The sequence below is a fragment of the Struthio camelus genome, chromosome Z (genome assembly GCF_040807025.1).
Source record: "Struthio camelus isolate bStrCam1 chromosome Z, bStrCam1.hap1, whole genome shotgun sequence".
NCBI classification, from domain to species: Eukaryota; Metazoa; Chordata; class Aves; order Struthioniformes; family Struthionidae; genus Struthio; species Struthio camelus.
The window spans coordinates 39602664-39624924 of NC_090982.1; the positions used below are offsets into that span (position 1 = coordinate 39602664).

The 22261-nt window shown below is 45.6% G+C and overlaps 1 protein-coding gene across 8 annotated transcripts in view; it reads left to right on the top strand.

The window, feature by feature from the left end:
• The first annotated feature begins 12571 nt into the window (after positions 1-12571).
• The window catches only part of LOC104150297 (zinc finger protein 608), an 87749-nt gene continuing 78059 nt past the window's right edge, over positions 12572-22261 (top strand). For 2 of the 8 annotated variants that reach the window (XM_068927622.1, XM_068927620.1), the window contains exons 1-2: positions 14457-15111; positions 15711-17119. In XM_068927622.1, coding sequence (XP_068783723.1) covers positions 16232-17119 — 888 coding nt within the window. In that variant the 5' untranslated portion in view covers positions 14457-15111; positions 15711-16231. Of the gene's footprint in view, positions 12912-14456; positions 15112-15710; positions 17120-22261 lie in introns of those variants that run through there. The other 6 variants (XM_068927617.1, XM_068927616.1, XM_068927619.1 and 3 more) reach the window with 6 other exon arrangements.

The following is a 22261-nucleotide window of genomic DNA, read 5'->3' on the forward strand; positions in this document are numbered from 1 at the left end:
CTTTCTATCGGTCTCCTTGTTTCGGAAGGAACTCATACAGAGATTGACTTTGCTTTGGGTTTCTAAAATCGCCCACTGAGTTTCACTTAACACAAAAACACACAGATCAAGACAAGAAACAGTAGTTCTTGTAATTATTGTTTTGCTTCTACTTTATTACCAGTTTGGAGCATTCTTCTGGAGTCGATGGCCTGGCCCAGAATAGTCTGTGTGACTCTTCCAAAGGAGGTTTGTCCTCCAAACCCTTTACTGGCTTCAGGTCAGCTTATTATCTCATGCATTTGTTGATCTGACAGCCAAACCTCTTTGCTCTACTATCAAGGCATGTTTACTTCTCCTCTTCTTTTGCCTCTGATTTCCCATGTGTCCCTATGAGTCCATCTATACATCCCAGTTCCAACACCTTGATTTCTTTACTCTTTTATACAAGGAAACTGTTTTTGGCAAAGGAAGCTGTTGTGAATTTACAGCACACCCATTTTTCTGCACTGAATCCCTCACAGCATGGATGTGCTGAGGGCAGAGGCAGATTTCTCTTTTTTCTGCACTGCAGCCCTGCCGGTGCCTTCTGTCCCTAGCTACCAAAAATCTCTACCCATGACCATGCGCAAGGTGCTTTTGTGAGCGCGCTTTAGCCTGTTCCAGTCAAAATGAGCTGGAGTGGCTTATGGTTTAAATGCATTTTTTTGGCAATTCAGCTGGCATATCTGGTGACGGCTGCTGGAGAGACGTCTCTCTGTCCTTAGGGTACAGTAGATGAAATGGCGGAAGCCAATTTCATGGTTTTCTACCACTAAAAGGAGAGGTCCCGTCCCGCTCGCCCCTCAATCTCTTGTCCCTCGCTCCCACCCGGCTGCTGGCCATGGCTCCCTCCCAGGGTGCGGGTGCCCCTCTCACCTGATTCAGCTCACTGAGCCAGCAGCAAACCAACCCCACAAAAAGTCAATAGTTTTCTGTTGGCTGAACAAACCCCGCTGACTCGCCAAGGGGGTCAAAGGCGTGCCAGGGCTGTGGGATGGAGAAGATGAGACCACACAGCTGCGAAAGGCTGGGGTGGTGGTGGGGGGGGGGTGAGAAAACAGGGCCTGGGGCCTGGGCCTGCCCCTTTTGGCAGGAGCAAGCTGTTAGAGCAGCTCAAGTGTTTGGCCAGGCTGCACCTTGGCTGGGCACAAAGGATGCGCCCATGAGAAAGGCTGCAGCAAGCACCCTCGCTTGCTTTGCAGCGACTTCACTGCAGCCAGAGGTCTTTTGTTCCGTGTTTGTTCTCCAAATCCCCTCCCTGCAGGCAGGTAAGGGAAGTAGCTTCAGCCCATCTCCTTAGCATACCTATTGTCTGGTGCAAAGTACAGTCGTTGTGTTCAGCAAGCCTCCGCTGTAAGCGGGCCGGGAGAGACGGGTACCCGTTTGCAGGGGCCCACCAAACCCCTGCTCTTCCCACGTTCTCCCCAGCTCCCCATCCGTGCTTTACGTCAGGGTTCAAAACATTAGGCTTTGACTAGGTGGGAGGAAGGCTTGCCAGGAAACAACTTCTGGCTGACTGCACGTGCATTGCCCAGCAGAACCCGTTGGGCGCCTTATCTAATTAATTCTGTAATTAACGGGCACTGCCCAGTTTGGGAGAGATGTGCCTTTTTGGGGGAGCACAAGTAATGCCAGTGGCTGGGAGAGCAAACGTGTTTTTGAATTAAGTTCCCAGTGAGCAAGTTTGACCTGATTCCCTCTAGTAGTTAGCAAGCATATTCTGCTAGGCTCGGTGGCTGAGCAGCAGTGGAGGCAGGTTCAGGATACGACCATGAGGCTGTAAACAGCCGTGCTGATAAAATGGGGTTATTCCCTAAGTCTACATGACTTGCTTGTTGTCGCTGTATTCCCATGTCTCCTCCCAGAAGTTACTAAACCTCAGCTCTGCCAGCTGAGCTCAGAAAAGCCCTCTACAACTTGCTCAGGCCTAAGTGGGTTCAACTAACTTAAACAGTGTGAGTAACAGGAGTTCTGCTACTCTCTCTCATTTTGATTGAAACGGTCTAGGGCGCGTTCAAATAAGTAGTTGCATAGGCAGTTTGGAGCAGAGGGAGGGAGAGTGCAACATGCTCTCCCATAACCCTGGCAGGTTATGGGTGGTCTCTCTTCCCCTGGCATAGCCGTCTGCAGGGTGAACGTCTGTCTCTACCCCTCCAGTCTCTTGGGGAGATCTCCAGTGATGTCTTCAGAGTTAGAAACTTTTAAGAAGCGATTAGATGTGTATTGAATAAGCCATTAAAACATCATTTCATTTTAATGATTTGTATCTGCAAGAGGATGTAAATTAGTAATGGCCTATTAAACTTTACCATTTAAGGTATTCAAAAAAGACCTGTGAATGTTAGATTTAAAAAATGATGTACATATACATACCTATATACATATACATATATATATGTATACACACACACACACACACACACACACACATTCACGCATATGCACACGCTCATGTTACTGCAAGAACTGAAATCAGTTTGGGGGTTTTGGCCTCATAAAAGAAATGGCTCACACATGTTGTCCAGCTTGAAAGTTTCCAAGAGAGCTGATTGCCAACAATTATTTTATATTTTATGATGCATTCTTTCTCTCTATATTTGGGTTTGTTCATATGGAGTGCTCAGTTCCATACAAAGGTTCGTAGAAGCTGGAATTCCTAGATCCCTCCTGAAAGCTTGTTATTAGGGAGGCTACTTGAAAGTACTTTCCATAGCTGCTGGCTGCTCCTGAAATGCATAACAACAAGCTTTCTCTGAAAAAAAGGAAAATCTTAAAAAGAAAAAAAAATTGAGAGGACACTAATTTTCCTCATTCTGAGTAGGAGGTGTAATGTCTTTATAAAGTAATAATTAAAAGAAAAACAATTACTGGTGCCTTATCTGGACCTTGCAGCTGTACTTCCCCCTTTTGCATTAGCAGAGTGTGTTCTAAGGTTATGACAAACCATGAAAATTGCATCTTAAGAGGAGTTTTATTCTTTTTCCTAGGATTTGATTGAAACAGACAGCTACATTTTGTGTATATATAATTAGGCAGTAAAATAGGCTTTGAAGGCAGATTTCTGTTTAGTATGTGAGTCACACGCACAACAGTCTTTCATTCAGCAACCAAAGACTGATCTTTTTAATGCCTCAACTCGCTCAACATGTTTTCTGAATGCTACATCTTGCAGGAAGAAAAAAAAAAAGAGAGAGAGAGAGAGAGAGAGAGAGAGAGAGAGAGAGAGAGAGAGAGAGAGAGAGAAGAAAAAAATAAAAAAATTAGCCTTTAAGCCATATTTCGCTCTCATTTTTCCCCCCTTCCCCAAATGAAAAACAATCTGAAAAGCCAATCTAGCTAGTCTGCAGTGATTTAGCCTTATGACAAACTGATTTTTATCGTCTTTCTTTCCAGATTGTTGTCCAGGGCAGCACTGAATGCTGCACCAGCTCTAGGCGTATCTAATCCCTCTCATAAAAGGCCATTGTGGTAGTAAAACTGAGACCAATGGCTTTTTCATTCTCCACCTCTCAGCACTCCAAAGTAATGGCATTGGGGTCTCCTCTTCATGTTTTTCTTTTCAGATGCATAGTTTCTCCTTTTAATAAGGCTAAAATAGGGAGAAATAAAAGGAACACAATCACATTCTCCTCAAAGCTCTTTCTATAAATACCTTCTGGAGAACTGAGTTTAGGAATAACTATCTGCAATCTGAGTTGTTGTGACGTTATGTGTGAATGCAGGAATGTACCCCTGGAATTTTCTGATCAGTCTGAAATGTGTGAACATGTAAAAACGTTGGGCAGATAATACTCGGGGCTTCATATTTTCTGCTTAGGGCCACATGCTGCCATTCTTCCTCACGTCAAAGCCGGTGGAACTGCTGATGTGATGTGTCGTGCTCGGCGTCAGCACAGTTCTCACACCTAGTCCTCAGGAACATGGCGAAAGCCATTGCCCGCTTATCTGATGCATTTGCAATGCGTTCTTGCTAACAGTATTTTCTCCAGAAAAGACAAATTGTAACCTAGTTTTAGCACACAGAACACATAAGAACGTTAGGCACCCAGTATTTTCCTGGAAAAGTGCACTTTTTTTTTCTCAAAAGCCTGGACCTCGGTGTTTAAATGTTTTTATTAATAATATGCTAACAGATTATATTTCAGAACTAATTCACCATTTTGAACAGCAGTACAAGAGAAAGTTGGTCTGCATTTGATCACAGATTTTCAGTTGACCTCACAAGAATGCTTTTAACCAGCAAAATACAGAGCGCTAGATAAAAAGATTTATGGCTACGCATAGTTCACGCAAACTCATTTCTCCAAATTGAAACAGTGTATTTTAGTACTTCTTATTAATATCAGCATAATTAAAGGTGTCTTTTAATATCACCATTAAAAATAAAAACCAACAACCCTGTTTAAAAGCTATAGAACTTTGCTCAAGGCAAAATTTTAACCTGTTTTAATTCTGAGGGCATTATATTTGAGCACTTGAAATCATAGAAGTGTAAAATTAGAAAGCAAGATTTTTATGCAGATGTGCATTTATGTGTTCCTAAATTTCAAATGCGGGACAGAAAGGGAAGGGGCAGTATATGCTCTGCAGAATACTATTCCATAGTCTAGAGTACGGTATAATTCATAAGTATCTGTGCCCTTTAAGTACAATGTGGAGATCTTCTGTTAGGCATTCTTGATGAATAGGAGCTAGAAGGCGCTCTGGTGAAGCAATGGAGGAAAGATCCTCATGGAATTTCTACCAGGTTCTTTTTCTGGTATTTCTATTAGAAGAAAGCTGAAAAAAATAGCGTTTCTGGTTCCAGGACACCGCAGACCACCGCAGGCTCCATAAGGATCTCTGGGCATCTCCTAACGAGTCAGACTTCTTTAACCAGAAATAGGAGGTGCATTCAGAGGCCTTGTGGGCTCGGAGGATGTTGGGGATGGATCCTGTGCATCAGGCCTCTTTTCACGCCCCTGTCACTATTGAGGGAGCAAGGCACAAAGTCTGCAGTAATCCCCCCTTAGAGAGTTTGAAACAGTCGTTACACAAAAATAGATGCAGGTGAGAGCTCAGTGTGATTGTTTGGACTGTAGGCCAAGCCTTTGCAGTAGGCCCATAGAAGAGAGCAGTTGCAGGCACCAAAGGTCTGCTTTTATAGTAGTTATTTACTATACACAATTGTAAAGCTAATGCAGATGTTCTTAATCACGTTACACTTGATCTCCACATGCCTAACAAACACAGCTCTCAAAGCACCCTGTAAGTTAAGTAATCACTGTTACACCAAATTAGGACGGAGGAAGCAGAAGCAGTGAGAAGAGAAGACCCACAGATTTGAAAGGCTAGACTGTGCAGAGGCTCACCAGCTTCCTAGACAGATCAGCTGCTCTTTGAGTCCCACATGAACAGTGGCAGCTTCAGTGCCTGCCGCTGTTTTAAAACAGAGACACAAGTAATGCACTCAGGATAGCACTACAATCCTATCTTTCTTTGCTAGTAAGAAGAATGATCAGCCGGTGATGGTGCTTGTTGTTTGTTTGCCTTACAGTTATGGCTGGAAACACTAGCTAAATTTCACAGCCTCTGCTGTGCTACAAGTCCTAGGCATTACACCAAGGAGCATAACAAGCCTGCCAGCGAGTTGTACTCACGCCGCAGATTGACAGGGTAAGACATCGTTAATGCCTTTTTGAATGCTGGATGACTTCTTCTGCATTTGTGGATGCTTTAGTGCCTTTTGTGGAAAATTCTCACAGTGTTCTGCTCTTTTTGTGACTAGGCGTGCCTTACCACTGGACTGCTAAAGCAAGGCACTCCTTGGAAGTTTCTCCTCTCGTTTTCTCTTCATTCATCAGGCTTCTCCTCTCTTAAAATTAAACTTTTGCAATCATATCTCCACAAATAGTAACTGAAGGCGGGATGGGCCTTCTCCTCAAATACCATCAGTGCAGTTCTGCAGTGTTTCGGGTAGCTCCACAGAGCATATAAGCCTAGAAAGTGAATAATGCCTCTTCTGATTCAGGCTTCCTTTTTGATAAAAAATTTAACTGTGATATTTTTGGGTGAGGAATTAAGGAAGTTTTTATCTACCTGCATGAGTTTTGTTCCTTTTCAAGGCAAGATGACTGAGTCGCAGAGACAGGTACCATGACCTTCCTGAGGTCACACAGTAACCACAAGACATCTAAGGAAAGTACCCCAATTCCCCATCCTCTGCACTAATGAGCGCATTATTCCACCTCTGTATTTACACTGTCCTTTTTCTCTGTCTCCCTCTCTTAGGCTCAAGTCCCTCTCTCCTTTTTCTTCTACTGTCTGACCTCTGTGTCCACATACTGCTTTTCCAGAAGGTCCCTTCTTGTACCCTTGAGGATACATAGGTCTCTGTGTATCCCCCTTCCTGCCCCAGCACAGCAAAGGAAACAGCAGGGGAGTCAGGAAAGCAAGAAGCCACAGTTGCCTGCTCTGGCGCCCATACAGCACCGCTTAGGAATATTCTCTTCAGTTGTAGCTCCAGTGGTCCACGTACTTCATTTATTACTATGTCTCTCACCCTGATTATCAAGATCTCAAGCATTCGTCTTGTCCTAGAGCGTTTCCTTTCTCCTTCCACACCTCTGCAGTCTTTAAATCTACAGTTGTCAACTCCCAAGCACGTTCCGATAACTTCTTTGGTGAGTTTTCAGCGTCATTCCTCTTCCAGCTTCCTTCTGTCAAAAATGAAGCAGCGTGTTGCCTCGTTCCTCCTAACTGTGGCCGTGGCAACTTTCACAGATTCATTCCTCATTTTGCCAGCCAGTGCACACACTGCCTCTTCGTCATCATTACCTTACTCCTAATATACTATCTGATTTTATCTCTGGCTCATTCCAGCTGCTTATCCAGCGTCAGACCTCTGCCTAGTCTCTCTCCTTTTCACATTGGACAACAAATCCCTCTCACCCCAGCTTCCACTGCAGACTGCTTCTGCCTAATTGACTATTTCTCTGCAAATTCCATTTCAAGACTCATCTTCTCTCTCCCTGGCCTATGACTCCTAGCCTTCTCTCTAATAAAACAATCTAATCCTATTCCCCAAACCTCAGTTTCATTTCCTCATGCTCATTTGTTCTCTTTGAAAATCTGAAGTATGGCACCCAGCCACTGGCCTTTTGTACGTTTTTCACCTTAGCACTACTATAATGTGGATGCTGCCCAGATAAAATACTGTACCTTCATCCATCATTTGTATTACAAATTATAATTGACTGTGAAACGTTATGCTAGTTTGTATGAAAGAAGCTGTAAAAAAATATATTGTGTAATAGACTATTAAGGCTATGACAAAAGGCTGTAACAGATTTTAACATGTCGCCTGTTTCTCATCTCGCACAGTCTATTAAGCAAGAAATACACGTTTTTTAGTAGTATCTGAATGTTTACACAACACACTACATAAATAAATAATCTGTTGTTTAAATTACTGGGCAGAAATTGAGTGTCTCTTTTGCAAACTGAAGGCTATACCCGTGTCTAGGTCAAAGGTTTGTAGTTCAAATTCTACAGCAGGATTTCACGGAGCTGCTAAGTTAAGAGATGGGAAAGACTTAGTAGGTCATTCAGTCCATTCTAATGCCAAAATAGACTCATTCCCCATAGTACATTTTTAATGCTTTTTCCAGCCTAGTTTTAAAGTCCCAAGCAATGGGACTTAACAACTTCCTTTGGGACCTTATTTATTTCACTGATTAGCACATTTTACTGTTAGGATTTTTTTTTAGCTTAAACTTTTTCTTTCTTGTTTTATCCTCCTTGCTCTTAGAAAGGCAGGTTCTGTCCTGTCTACCTTTTGCACTCTCTATCTTCAAATACACACACACACACACACACAGACACACACAGAGTCTTTCATAAATCATTCCCTCTAATTGCCAGGTCATTTTTTGTTGCTCTTCTATAACCACCACAGTGGTACTTTGTTTCCATATATAACATATATCTGTGTGCTGAACCATGACAGATACTGACCTTTAGATTAGATATCCAACCGAGAGTCCTTGTGAGTATGCAGATGGATGTAAAGGAGTCTATGGACTGCTCTAAAGAAAACATTGTTAGCGTTGCCTTTCAGAAAAAGTAGTATCTAACATAAGTACTTGCCATGTGTATAATGACTCGCCTGCATGTTTGTATCACCAGTTCCCACAGTCCAGTCTATGGACCGTTGGCAGTCTGCAGAGCCATAATAAAGGAACCACAGCTAATTTGCAGAGCCAGTAATGTTTGCCCACATCAGTTAAAAGTTAGATCCTAAGACTGCAGGATAGGCGACAATAAATTTGGGGGGTTTTGCTAATTTGCTAATCAGATTTTTTTTTTCGAGCAGTATTAGAGTTTCCAGTGTACTGCTTTCAAGACTGCTGTGCGCAACCTTGTGCTTTGCAAAAATGTTACATACAAGAGAAATGCTATTCTCTGTCTAGCAAATTAACCGGACAACTAAATCCTCAAGAGAAGTAGAATTTTTGTTCTCTCTTTAGTGCAAAGGTAAAGAAAGAAGAATGCTGGTTTAATCACTGTGGACGTGCCACGTTTACTATCGAGATTGCCAGCACATACATGCGCATCTCCACTCGGCCAACATGAAATTGAGGAACAAAGGGTGCAGTTGGAAGACATCTCCCGAGGAAAAGTAATGAAGACCCAGCTGGAAATGACGGTGAGACTATCTGGCACTTTGAAACATGAATACATTGAACACCACTGATTTTAAAGTTGGTCCTTTCCACGGGATACGAGTAAGAACTAAAGCAGCAGCCCTTCCAAAAGGTGTCCGCTGGGAAAACTTGACTTGACCCTACGTCTGCCCCGTGAACGTTGCCGAAGGACGCAGGGGCCGGGGGCGGCGGGAGTATTAAGTGCAACCGGGCGGCGGCGCGGAGCCGGGCGCGGAGCCGGGCGCGGAGCCGGGCGCGGAGCGGCCGCCGAACCCCCGCGGCCAGGCTCAGCCAATGAGGAGGCGGGAAAGCACATTTCCCTCGTGGTGATTGGCTGCTGTGCCCGGCCCCGGCCCCGGCCCCGCGGGCGAGGCGGGCAGCGGGGAAGCGACTTTCCGCTGCTCTGCTTCTCGCTAAACGTTCTCGGACCGATGGCACTGATTTTATCTGGTTGCACAGGCTGTTCTGGGAGGAGGGAAAAGGAGCGTTTGCTCCTGACAAGCGTGTTTTTTAAACCGTCGAGGAGTGTAAGATAAGAGCCTCGCGTTGCTTTTGCTAAAAATAGGCGTTTGCTGGTAATTTTTCTTAGCGTATATGGTGCGAGTGTCTGGCAAGATAAAAGAAAAAAAAAAGCCTGAGGCTTTCTTTGAGATTATTAGCGGTCTGCAGCTGCATTAATTAGAAAGGGATTTCCCATTTTAGACAAACATCACTAATTTATTGGCCTTCTGTCTGTCTTGTAAAACGTACACGAGTACGAAGTTGTAATTGAATTTGGCGAGCAGGCAGAAATTAATGAAGGCAAAAAAGCCACTAAATCATACAACGGGCGTTGGCTTCCTTTCGAAATAAGGACATTTCCACCCTGACGAGAAGTTACGAGTTAAGTAGTCTTTTTGCAGCTGCTTATGGGAGGTGACTGCTGCAGATGCACCCTCAGGCCTGTGAGCGGGCTTGCTCTGATTTCTGCCTCAGCAATAGGTAAATGAAAGCCGCTCTTCACTAATCAATGCAGTACATTGGACAGCCTCTTTTGCTGTATAGGCCTATGCAAAAGCCAGAAGGGAGAGGGGAAGGGGGTCTCTCTTCTGAGGATCGTGATCTAAGGAAGTGCGTGAAGATATTTTACCCAGGAATTGGCGGCTGCGGTTGCAAAAAGGCTCCTTCACTGACCGTTGCTTTGAGGAATTAAAAGGATGGTGTAGTGCAGATAAAGCAGAGGCATTTTTGCAGTCTCTCCCAGTGACCGTTCCTTGGCTGGTTAACAGACCAGCTATTCAGAAGCAATTTTCTTTGGGCTGAAATTATGTGCTGACCGTAGCAGATCACTTCCCATAATAACCCTTCCCCCACCCAATGCTAAATACAATCTGTCTCCTACTCACTGTATAATAATGTGAAAATGACTGTAATTTTGCAGGCGAGAAGCAGCCCAAAGTGAAACGTGTCTAAACAGAGGTCGATTTTGAGAGATCGGGGATATTACCTAAATCTGGAAAATACATATTGTTTAAAAAAAAAAAAAAGCAACAGTCACGGGCAACTAAGCAGCATAAAAAGTAAGCCTGGTGTCGCTGATGTTAAAAATCCTCGCTAACCACCCAGCAACATCACCTCAGAGTTACCCTGGCGAGCCCGCCATTTGCGGTACCCTGTAGCTTGTTCCCCTCGCGTGGCGAAGGCCTTGGCGCAAGCAGCCATCCCCCATATGGGGATCAGCGTCACCGGCCCGCGTGCGGACCCTGCGCCCCCCGCGAACGAGCCTTGGCCGGTCGCAGGCCCAGGCCGTCGCCTAGGCCAGGCCAGCCAGCTTCTCGGGCAGCGTTTTTTTGTTGTCCTAAACACCAGCCGTGTTGGTTTTCTTTTCGTAATCACTGAAAAATTTAACGTGATCAAGGGCCTGTCTGGCAACGGGAGTTATCGGTGCTAATAAGCCCTTGGTTATCAGCCCCGAGGAGGGAGTGTTTCTACCCCAGAAGGGGAGCGTGGATTGCTCTGGGTGATTTCCAAGCGCCCCCAGCACCCGCTGGCTGCCCCACAGCCTTTGCCCTGGGGCTGGGGTGACCCTTAGCTGGGGTCCAGGGGCAGCGGGTGCCTCCCGAGGGCCCTCTGGCTGTGGGGGGCGGGGGGGGGCAGCGAGGCACAGCGCCACGGGGCCGCTTGGCCCCCCCAAAACCGTGTCGTTTTCCCCCGTGCCCCTGCAGCAAGCAGGTTTAGGTGGTTTTCCCGCTCGGCGCATCCTCCGCTAATCACGCCTTTGATGGAAAGTGTGTAACGCGGGGACGCTAATGCCCATAATTTCCTCAGCTGGATGAAATCCAAAGGTGTATTTTGTCACACTGTCATGTGCGCGCGGGGGACACTGTAAACGCCGCGCTGCGACTTCTCTCCGGAAACCATGACTCGGGCAACGCTTGCGTTTTGGCGAGAAAAATATCCCCCACACACACTTATCGATTTTCACAGGGAGATCATTGAGAGCGAAATTTAAAAAAAGAAAAGAAAAGAATTCCCCCCCCTCCCCGTGCCTCCGTATGACAAATAAAGGGGGCCGAGCCCCCCCCCCCCCCCGGCCTGCCGCGCGGGCGTGGCGGTTAAGGCCGTTGGAGAGGGCGGCGCGCGGGCACCAACGGCCGCCGCCGGCGCGAGGCAGGGGCAGCACCAGCGGGGACAGGGACGGCGGCAGGTCCCCGCCCCACGTGTCCCGGGTGGCACCGGCGGCGGGGAGCGGGACAAGGACAGGGCCGTGTCCCCGCCCCACGTGTCCCGGGTGGCGGGGAGGGGGGGTGCACACGTGGCCCCGGGCCCGCCCCCGCGGCGCGCGAAGGGTTAAGCGCAATTTGCAGTGCTGTAGCGTAATGGCTCCCAACCTAAACAAAAGGAATGATTAAGGGGGATATTTTCGAGCTACACAAAGCCCGATAGGGAAGATTTGTGTTACTAATTCCTGTGAAAGGATGTTCACGTGGTAGTTATATGGTCGCTTGCATTCACAGTTCGGTGCTTGCAGCAGTAAATCAGGAGGCTGGAAACAAAAGGGTTATTTTCTGCTCCCCCTCCTCCTGCAAATAAATAAATAAATAAATATATAAAGCCCGACCTGCCTAACTTAAGCCATATTGTAAAAATGATCATGCAATAAAATAGGTGTGGAGGGGAGCGGGGTGAAGCTAAGAAATAGGGCTGATGTGCGCAGGCTGCAGTACCTCGGTGTCTCTCAGAGCAGAGGTGGGGGGGGGCCTGCCGTGCCCTGAACCTCCCTTCAGCCCCTTCCTTCAGACACTGTTTGCTTTTCTCCTTCGCTAAGCACGAAAATAATCGCACATGTGTACTGCCAGCCCTCTCTCGCTGGGTTCAAGCTGTTATAATTTTGAATGAGGGGGCATTTAAAAATTATGAGTGAGACTCTAAATTGCCTCTTTGAAACCGGCACAGAAAAATCATTCATCATCGCTTCGAAAACTGCCCTGAAATTAAATTAAAATGAAATGAAGGAGTCTTCCTCCCAACGTGTGAGTCTTGGCAGAGCTGCTCTCCACCTTGGTTTTCCCTTTTTTTTTTCCCCCCTCCTCCCTCTCTCTCTCTCTCTCTTTTAAGCACTATGTAGGCTAATGCCGTAATTGAAATGGGAAACATGATTTGTATCTCGCTGCAGCAGGAGGCTGCCTACTGTAGCACTGGGGGTAGTCGGAGGGTTGCAGAACGCGGGGCTGTGTGTGTGTGTGTGTGTGTGTGTGTGTCACCCCCGCCGGCAGGCAGGAGGAGCGGCGGGCCAATCAGAGGGCCCGGTTTCATAAAAGCTGGTCTCTGATTGGCCGCGTGGGGAAGGGCATTGGGAACAAAGAAAAGTCCCTTTCAGGTAGGGAGCCGGAGCCGGCTCCCGCTGCCCCTCCTCCGCTGCCGGCCGCGGCCGCGCGCTGCTGCCGTCGAGGCAGCTTGTTGTGTAGTGTGTGTGTGTACATGTGTGTGTGCGCAGGGGGATTCTGATTTTGTTTTTGGTTTTTGGTTTTTTTTTTTTGGTGGTTGTTGTTGTTTTGATTTCGTTTTAAGAAAGGAAGGTTCATGGTATCTGGTGCTCTCTTCTTCCACACACAATAAATCTGTTGAAGACATTAGATTTTTTTTTTCCAAAAATAAAAAGCGGCTGCAACAAAAACACACTCAATGCAGTTAGAAGGAAAAGGTCAACTCGATCCAATACAGATCGTAAGTACGGTTGCGTGGTGTGTCTATAGCACTTAGAGGGGATTTTTTTTCTTTCATGGAAAGGGGAGCGTTAAAGAGTTTTGGGCGTTGAAATAACTAGGGTTTGGCGGGGGGGTAAAAAAAGAAAATCCCACAGGCAGGAGGATGAGGGGAAATAAGAGGGTGAAAGCACTGTAGTCACACAAACCATACTTGACGGTGCACTCGGGGGGCGTTACAGCATAGTGCCTTTTTGGGGGGTTTTAACTAACCAAGAGGGAAAAATAAAAGTGACACAATTACAGACCAGCCTGCATCCTTCCCCCCCCCCCCCCGCCTTAGCCCTCCAAGACCGAGTAACTTGTTAATAGGAGTGATGGGGTTCAGACAGATCCCGGTGGCACAGGAGGTTATTTCTCCTGTCACATGTGAATGCAAGAAATGTGAGGCTGAAGCCGGGGCGGGGGGCAGCGCCCATTTGTTCCTGGTGCCGTGAGCGTTTCCTGCCGACATCTCCCACCACGCCAGCCCCCAGCAGACACGGTGGAGGGGCTGGCTGGGGGCTATCAAACGGCCAGCCGCCGCCGAGAGGACCTGCACACCTCGAAATAATTCTTCTCCCCCCCCGCCCCCCCCAAAAAAATCTCCTCTCTCGAAACTACTACAAATTGCAGATAAGTCGAGGAAAGGTTTATAAGGGGTCTGAAACATACGCCTTTGCCATGGCATTCAGCCTCCCCCCCCCCAAACTTCAGGGATCCCCTTGGCTGAGGAAAACGCTTCACCTCTGTGACTGGTGCCGGTGACGGGGGGGGGGGGAAGCGAGAGCTAGACCTTAGGGGCTCCGTAGTGTGTGTGTGAGTGTGTGTGTTTTAAAGAGCAGATCAGTATTTGCTGGATACGCTTGTCACCCATTTTTGTTCTCACGACAACCAATTGAGCCCGTGAGCCTCACGTGATGCGAGAGGCCTGAACTGTAACGGAACCGCCGCTCCTCGGGGGTTGGCGGTTGCTGGCGCGGCCGCCCCTCCCCCCTTCCCCCCCCCCCGCCCGCCGCCACCGGCAATTCATTACGGCTTTTAGCTTCCCAACGCCGGCTAATTAAAAATACTAAGCTAACGCTCCGAGCCCGTCTGACTTACGGGGGAAGAAGGGGGAAGGAGGGCTGGTGGACGAAGTGGGGGGAGAAAAGAAATGGACTGCAAGGTTTGCTGAGACAAAGCCGGGGGGGGGGGGTGGGAAGCGATCTGTCCTGAAAAAGGGTCGTCTGTTTTATCTCTTTGGACTCTAATTACTGAATTACTTACCACATGACTGATTAGCCCAAGCTCCCTTTTTTTTTTAATTAATTTTTTCTATTTAATCTGGTCTGTGCATATTTTTTTTTCAACGTTTATTTGCAGAGAAAAAAAACTGTTCCCCCCCCCCCCCCGCATCCTATCCTTGGGAAAATTTACTTCATTTGAGAGCACGCTCTCCTTCCTCCACTCCCACAAAATGTTTTGATAACCGGTTTATCAGATCAGTGATTCCCCCCCTCCCGCTCCTCCTCCTCGGCCCCCCCTCCCCCTCCGTTTCCCCTCAAGTTAGTTCAAGAAATCAGATCTGTCAGGACGGGCGAAAAAAATGCCACTTCCCAACTAACAGGCGGAATCCAGCCCAGATTTTCAGTCCTTTCTTCTTCTTTTTTTCCTTCCTCCCTTTCACTAATTTATCCCGATGTTAGCACATTCTGTCTTGTAACACCCGGACGCCTGTAGGTTTGTTTCATGGGATCATTACTTACTGATCGGGATGGCTCCGAGGGCCGGGGCTGAAGACGGAGTGTGAAGTTGGGGAAACATTTTTAAAAATTGCTCTGATGATTGTTACCGCTCGGTGCTTATCCAGGGAAGCAAACAAACAAAAAACCCGGTCCTCGATGCTTCTGTTGTGAGTGTGAGAAATGACCTACCAGCTTGTAAAGTTGTGAGGAGCAGCGGTTTTTTTTTTTTTAAAGCGAGGAGGAAAAAACAAAACAAACAAAAAAGGACTTCTGATCCGTGTGCCAAAGTAGGGGGAGATATGTTATTGACCGATTTATACTGGCTGAGATGTTACTTGCTTTCTACTTCTTGATCACTTGCTCTTTAAGTAAAATGAGGCACAGAGTTGTTGCTGAGACGAGTGGGAACAGCATTTTGATTTGCTGGTTTAATTAAAAAATGATAAAGGATTAAAGGTAAGCAATATGCATATATTATATATATGTATGAATATTTCAGCAGTCGACTGTAAAAGGGAGAGATCCCTTTAAAAATCGTTTTAACTAAGCTTTGTCAAACACACACTCATTTGCGGTCACTGAGGCCACCTTGGTGCAGATCACTTAAAGTGTATGTCTTAATCAGTTTCCTGTACAGTCAGTAATGCTATATTTAACAGACCTAACAATTGTGTGACCTAGGAGTACATTAGAACTGCTTTTAGCACTGTTAGCTTGAGTGTATTTTTAAGAGAAAGAAGACTTCTTAATTTCTTTTTCTTTTTCTTTTTTTTTTTTTTTTACCTGTGGAGTTTAATGATTTTCAGTGAACGTTTGTATATGTAGGTTGCTGGCTTTTAATAGAAGCTGTATTGTGTCAGGGAAAATTAGGTTTCCCACTTCCCTCCGTTCTCTCCCCCCCTCACCCCCCCCTCCCCAAAAGATTAAGTAGAAAAAGAGGTAAAGATAATACAGGAAAGTCACAAAACTTCAAGGGTCTGGTTTAAAGCCACAAAATCCATGGAATGCACTGAAGAGTGAATCTGTGTCCTTCCTTTTCTCCCTTTTGTGCCTAGGTGGTGGTCCAGGGGGTTAGATTACAACATGTGCTCCAGCAGCTAGGCACGAGTCCTAAATCTGTATTTCCTGAGCTTTGTGGATTTAAATCATGTAGTTAAATTTTTGTTCTTTTTTTTTTTCTTCTTTTTTTGGACATGACTTTTTAAGAGAGATCGTGGATGTTGGGATACAACTAGATTCAAGATGCTCACTATAAAAGCATCACAGCCATTGCCTCCAGTTTAACAAACTTAAAAGCAAACAAACCCGTGGAAATATTGAATGATTTCGCTCCCCCTACCTTGCCCCCTTTTTATTAACCGTATTATATCTGGTAACACCCAGACAAGAAATATTCGACTTTTCCCCTCCTCACAGGAAAAGGTGGACGTGGACTGCAGGGTATAAACCTAGACATACCTGGGGGAGGAAGACAAGAAGAGTTAAATTTTAAAAAGCCCAACGGAGATAAACGAATGTCCCCACATCTCCAAAGGAAAGTTCATCGGATTTTTATTCTAGAGATCTCATCTTCAGGATGTCAGTGAACACTTCCACTGCAGGAAAAGGTGTGGATCCAAACGCGGTTGATACTTATGACAGTGGCGATGATTGGGAAATCGGGGTTGGGAATTTAATAATCGATTTGGACGCCGATTTGGAAAAGGACAGACAGAAATTTGAGATGAATAATTCCACGAACACCAGCAGCAGCAGCAACACCAGCTCCAAGGATTGCGGGGGTCTGGCTTCCAGTGGGGCTAATGCTACCTCAGCCTTAGCTGATGGCCTAAAATTTGCTTCTGTTCAGCCCTCTGCTCCCCAGGGGAATTCCTCTCACAAAGAGACTAGCAAATCAAAAGTGAAAAGGAGTAAAACTTCTAAGGATGCTAATAAATCTCTGCCTTCTGCTGCCTTGTATGGGATTCCTGAGATCAGCAGTGCTGGCAAGAGGCAGGAAGTCCAAGGGCGCCCTGGAGAGGCAACTGGCATGAATTCAGCACTGGGTCAAAGTGTGAGCAGTAACCCAAACGGCAATAATAACAACACCAGCAACAACAACACTATTGCCTCTTGTGGGAAAAACAAAGAGGAGAAACCAGGTAAAAACCAGGGCAGCAGAGGCTCCAAGCGGGATAAGGATGCAGGGAAATCCAGGAAGGACAAGCAGCATGACCTGCAGCAGGGCCACCCCAACGGCAGTGGGGGTGGCAGCAGCCAAGCTCCCCCTGGGCACCTGTATGGCTACGGGGCCAAGGGAGGCGGTGGTGGGAGCAGCAGCCCCTTCCACTGCGCCTCCTCCGCCGTGGGGGAGGTGAGCAAAAGTACCCCGGATTCAGGGTTAATGGGGAACTCTATTTTGGTAAAGAAGGAAGAGGAGGAGGAGGAGAGCCACAGGCGAATCAAGAAATTGAAAACAGAAAAGGTAGGACAAGCTCCTCTCCACCACCTCTCTTCTGTGTCTCCCTGTGTCTATGATAAACTTCCCACAACTGTGTGCTTGGCTCCTGTTGTTATCTCTGTTGTGTATGTGACATGCATCTGTTCTTCTTCTAAACCCCAAACCCCTCTCCCTAGGCAGAAGACAGCACGTTTTGAGTGTGCTGCTTTTCCTTTTGATTTCCTCTCCCCGTCCCCAGACCTGGAGAATGTTTCTGTTTCGTGTTGTGTGCCTCTCTTGATTTCGTTCACCCGAAAGGACAAAACCCCGAGATGACCCTGACTGAGCTGTCTCTGGTTTTAGCAGCGAGCAGCGCTGTTGGTACCGGTGGGATGGCACGTGTTGTCAGGCTGGAGGTTTGTGTGTTTGTCTAGGGGGCTGTGCAGCTCAGGCTCCACCAGTAGCGGGTCTTGGAGTTGTATGTATTGACCCCTTCCTATGACACCGGCCGATATTCGCAGCCGTTCGTCTCCCAGGCTGCAAAGGGACTGTCCCTCCCTTCTGCCTGACCCCCCCGCTTTGGAGTCCTGACTGCGCTTGGGCGAAGAGAGGCATCAGCTGAGACCTGGGCTCTGCCACTCCCCTTGGCGGAGATGCGGGACGCTCGTCGTACGGGGGACTCTTGTGGCGGTACAGCAGCCCAGAGGCCCCGAAAGCTGGTGTGGAGATGGGGAAGGAGTGAGCCAGCAGGCAGGCGGTGCCTCTAGTCCTCCTGGAAGGAGGAGGCTGGGAGGAGGGGAATGCACCTTGTACTGAGCTATGCGTGCAAAACAGCTTGCAGAACAGTTTGTCTCCTGTCTGGGGAGCTTTCTTATCTGAGCCCTGTGGGTTCTTGGATGTGAACTGCTTGTTTGCTGAGTGGTTGAAATGTATGAAAGAAATCAAATAGGGGTGTGTGTTTTTCTTGCTTTCTATTAATGTGGCAAGGATGCTTTCTGGCAGAGTAAATGGCCTTGTGTTTTTAGGGAAGGGCGGAGGGAGAGTTTGCCTTTTGTTACCGCTCATTGAGGCAGGTTCTGGTGTCATCAGGAACTGTTCGTCCAAAGGGCAGGCGGCTGCTTCTCCAGGATCGCGGGGGCTAGTTTTGGCCCAGGACTACGAGGCAGATGAAGTCTACAGGTTGCTACACCAAGAGAACCTAGTCTACCTGAAAAGTAACGCAAAAACTACCCACCTCCAAATGAGCAATGTCAGGGCGTTAGATTGCGGCTCGATTGTCTGCTGTTGGTCTCAAATTACCTACTTTTACAGCTGCCCTGAGTGAATGTTCAGTGATGGCAAAACTTTTGGGTCGGCGTCAACTGTACGGAGTGGTCTGCGAGTGTCTGGGAGGGCAGAAGATCTCAGGGAAAAGTTACGCCTTGTTATGACCTCTTACTGGCTTTTTGCTTTTCAGTGATGTTGAAGGTTGTGTAATTATTCAGTAGACTTTTTAAGGATTAGATTTGGGTGTCTGTGACATGAAATGTTTGTTAAGAAAGCGAAGATAATTTCAAGGGCTTGTGGTCAAGGCAAGGAGTGAATTAAATTTCGTATTGTGTGCCTATTATTGCTTTTAAGATAGCGTTATCTACAGATGAATTTGAATGAGCCTTGTGCCCTTTTCTAAACGCAGATGCGGAAAAAAAACCCAGATTGCTTTAATTCATGGGGATATGTTTGCACTTTGATTTATGAAAGCTGCGCTCGCTGCGGAAAGGTGTCCTAAAATCCCATGGTCTCTTTATTAACTTAGTACAGTAGGCATTTACTTTTGTTGCCAATAGTCTTCAAATTGCAGTTCTCTAATCTGCTTTAACTATCTAGATAAATTGCCCTAATCCGGTCTTCACAATGGCTGTGGTTAAAGAGTCAGAGCCATTTGATTGGATTCAGTGGCTGCCTGGAATGTGGGAGGTACTGCCCTTTTGCAACCCCCTTAGCCTTTTAATCTTTCAGCCAAATGTTCACATTCAACAATTTTGTTTAGCTGGCAATCTGAACATTTCAGTATCTCAAAGGCTGCTGTCATGGCAACAGAGATTAGAGAGTGGTGTGGTTTCTCCAGTTTTTGTGTTCTTTTCCCTCTCTAGTCACACAGGAAATTGTATGAAGAATTCATACACATGCGAGTAGTCGTACGTGCAATGTCAATCGGATCAGATGTAAATTGAGAGCAAACACGTATGGAGTGGTTCAGAGGCGGCAGCGCACTTTGTGTTGTAGTTGTTGCTTCTCCGGGAGGTTTGCAGCTTGCATTTCCAGTAACAGCCACTGCTGTTGGCACACAGTGACTTTAATATAGGCTTCGCCCATTAGAGTCGTGCAGCGTTGGCCATTGTCTGGCACAATGGTGTGCTCGCTTGCTGTCTTAAATACCATCTCGCAGCGTTTCTCTTCCTAAAGAATGTTCCTTTCTAGCCATATGATAATAATGAAGCTCCTTGCTGACAGCAGTTGCAACTTTAAACCCAGCCTGTGGTATTATTAGCGAAACTTAAAATGTCTTATGCTTGTTGTTTTGGCTTCCCCCCTCCCTCAAATATTTAATAATCATTATGATTTTTTTAAAAGGATTTTAGATTCATTAAAGTGTTCTTGTGTTGACTGTTTACACGCTAGGTGTGCGATAACTTGCACAAAGCACCTTTGTGTCTGTAGAGGAATATATAATTTTCAAGCCTGCATGTTTAAATCAGTTTCCAGTTGTCTTAATGTTCATGAAAGACACGTCTCGTGAATTTGTGTGCTTTCTTGCTTGATACAAGTGAGTTAACGCCTACCGATTCAAAACCTGAGGGTTTTTTGTATGTGGTGTGGAATATAATATTGCATTTGTTTACTATTTGTGAAAAGCTTGGAGCAGATTCCCAAGAGTTGTAGTCACTGTTTAATTTTCACAGCATGCCTCAGTGTCTATTTTTGGTCTATTTATTCTGTTTCCTTGCTGCAGAAAGTCATGTAAAACACGATAAATTGGATCTTATGAAGCCTAATTAAATCAATGACTGTGTTCTGCTGGTTCTTTTATGCAGAAACCACAAGTATGTTGTAAAAGTCGCCACTCCCCTAATATGTGGATAAAGTCAAAGCATGCTGTAATTCTAAGATGTTTGAGCTATATTCGTGCAGCCCGTTTTGTGGTTAAGCCACCAGTGACATGTCTGAATAAGTAGCTTTGACAGGTATGCTAACCACTCCTAAGATTTTTGGTGTTAAAACCTGTCTCCATTCCTCATCCACACTTTTTTTAGCACAGTTACTGAGGGTTTGTCAGCATGAACTCTTCATCTTTTGCAATGCTCTTGTAATTTTAACAGCTGTTACGTTGAAAAGCGTTCAGATTGTCTACACAGTTTTCCTTTGTGTGTTACAGGAAGAGTTTGGGATTTAAGGGCTCACTTCACTCTGAGATATGGAAAGGTTATATTTGGTGTATGAAAATGTGTGTGTTTAAGTGGAAATAATGCAGAAGGCTGAAGCTGTAAGGCAGAGCTGTAAAAACTCTGGTTGCAGTTTTAAAATGAATCCGTCTAGTAATATTCCAGGATGGAATTTATTTCTTTTGTATTAGTTTATTGTTTTTCATTAAGGCTGCATTTCATGCCTGAAAGTTGTCTTCAATAAATTATAGCGTGTTGGCGGGTATTGCTTATTTTGTTCTTCACTTTTTATAGCAGGACTGAGGGTGTTTTACACTTCGTCAGGAAATTCTGTGCGCCTTTTACCTATTGATGCAAGTCATTTAAGTACGTGCTGTGATTAATGATGCTGTGGAGATATGCTTTTCATGTACTTTTCTCGCTGGCCTTGGGTGTAGTTTATTCACTGTGAAATAAAAGGGCAGGGGGGGTCACTTGCTGTAATTACAGAACAAAGTCTATTGTTGTTTGACAGCAAACTGTTTTGAAAGCTACATAAGGGATTTAGCTGTTAAAAACATTGATAACTATGGGTGTCTAACAATAAGCGCAGCTCAAGGTTCTTAAAGTTCTGTAGTGTTGTCTAGTAGTGTGACGGAGCTTTTGGAGCTGGGTGAAGAGGTGTTGCCCTTTGGCCGAAGGAAAGCTTTTGGCCTGAACCTGCTGACCCCTGCGAATGTGTGTGACCGGGAGCTGCCATTGAATTCCTGTGCAAGAGCGAGAGTTAGCCTTAACGCAATGGAGGCCGCTCTAGAACACGCGCGCAGCCAAGCATCGCCGGTGATAAGCTGATTCAGAACTACTGGGAAAAATATTTCACTTTGGGCATCAGTAATTTTACAATTTTAATAACTTCATAAATACCCAGTAAAAAGGAGAGGATTGATTGTCCAGATGTCATGAGGTTAAGCACGTTCTCCATGTTAAAGGGCTTTGCTGCAAGATTGTTTTAATTACAGTTATATAAAAACTTGTTTTTCCAAAGTAGCATTTTATAGTCCAATAAATGAAATGTATGTTAAAAGTGCTAAGCAAAATCTCCCGTAACCACAGAGGTGTTCAATAACCAAACTCAAGTAACGTGGAAAGTACCATCTGTTCCTAGTTTTCAACATAAAAACAGGAATTGAATGGCTGTGATTTGCTCATACTGTTTGACTCTCGTTCTTTTTTTATTATTATCATTATTTAAAAAAGTTCACCTGGCACTTTATAGAAGCTTTCTGAAATGCAATAATACGGGGGAGACTGTGAAAACACATGTTCATACATACATTTAACCGGTTCCACTTTCATTTAAAGAGATTTCCAGAAGCTCAGTCATTGAAGAATTTATAATAGTGAATCACCTCCTGCAGGCAAACACAATGAGGGTCAGTTCTTCAAAGATCTTACTATTTAGCTAGAACCTGAATTATTCTGTCAGTTTTTCCCGGAGAGGTAAAAGAAAGAAAGGAAGAAAGAGAGAAAGAAAAAGACTCTCAAAGGATAACTTTAGCAAGCTCTTATCAGTCACCTAATTGTATATGATAAAACCATTGACTAAAATTTGCCATGCAGAGACTTTTCTGCTCTTCAGAGAAGCGTTCTAGAATTGTTGAAAGCTGGAAAATTATTCTTTTAAAGGTAACTTAAGTTCTGAACTGTTAGGCAATGAGATTTTTGGCTGCAGCCTATGAGCCCTGGATAAAACGCCATCCGGCCTTTGTTTGAGGTCTTTTATTGA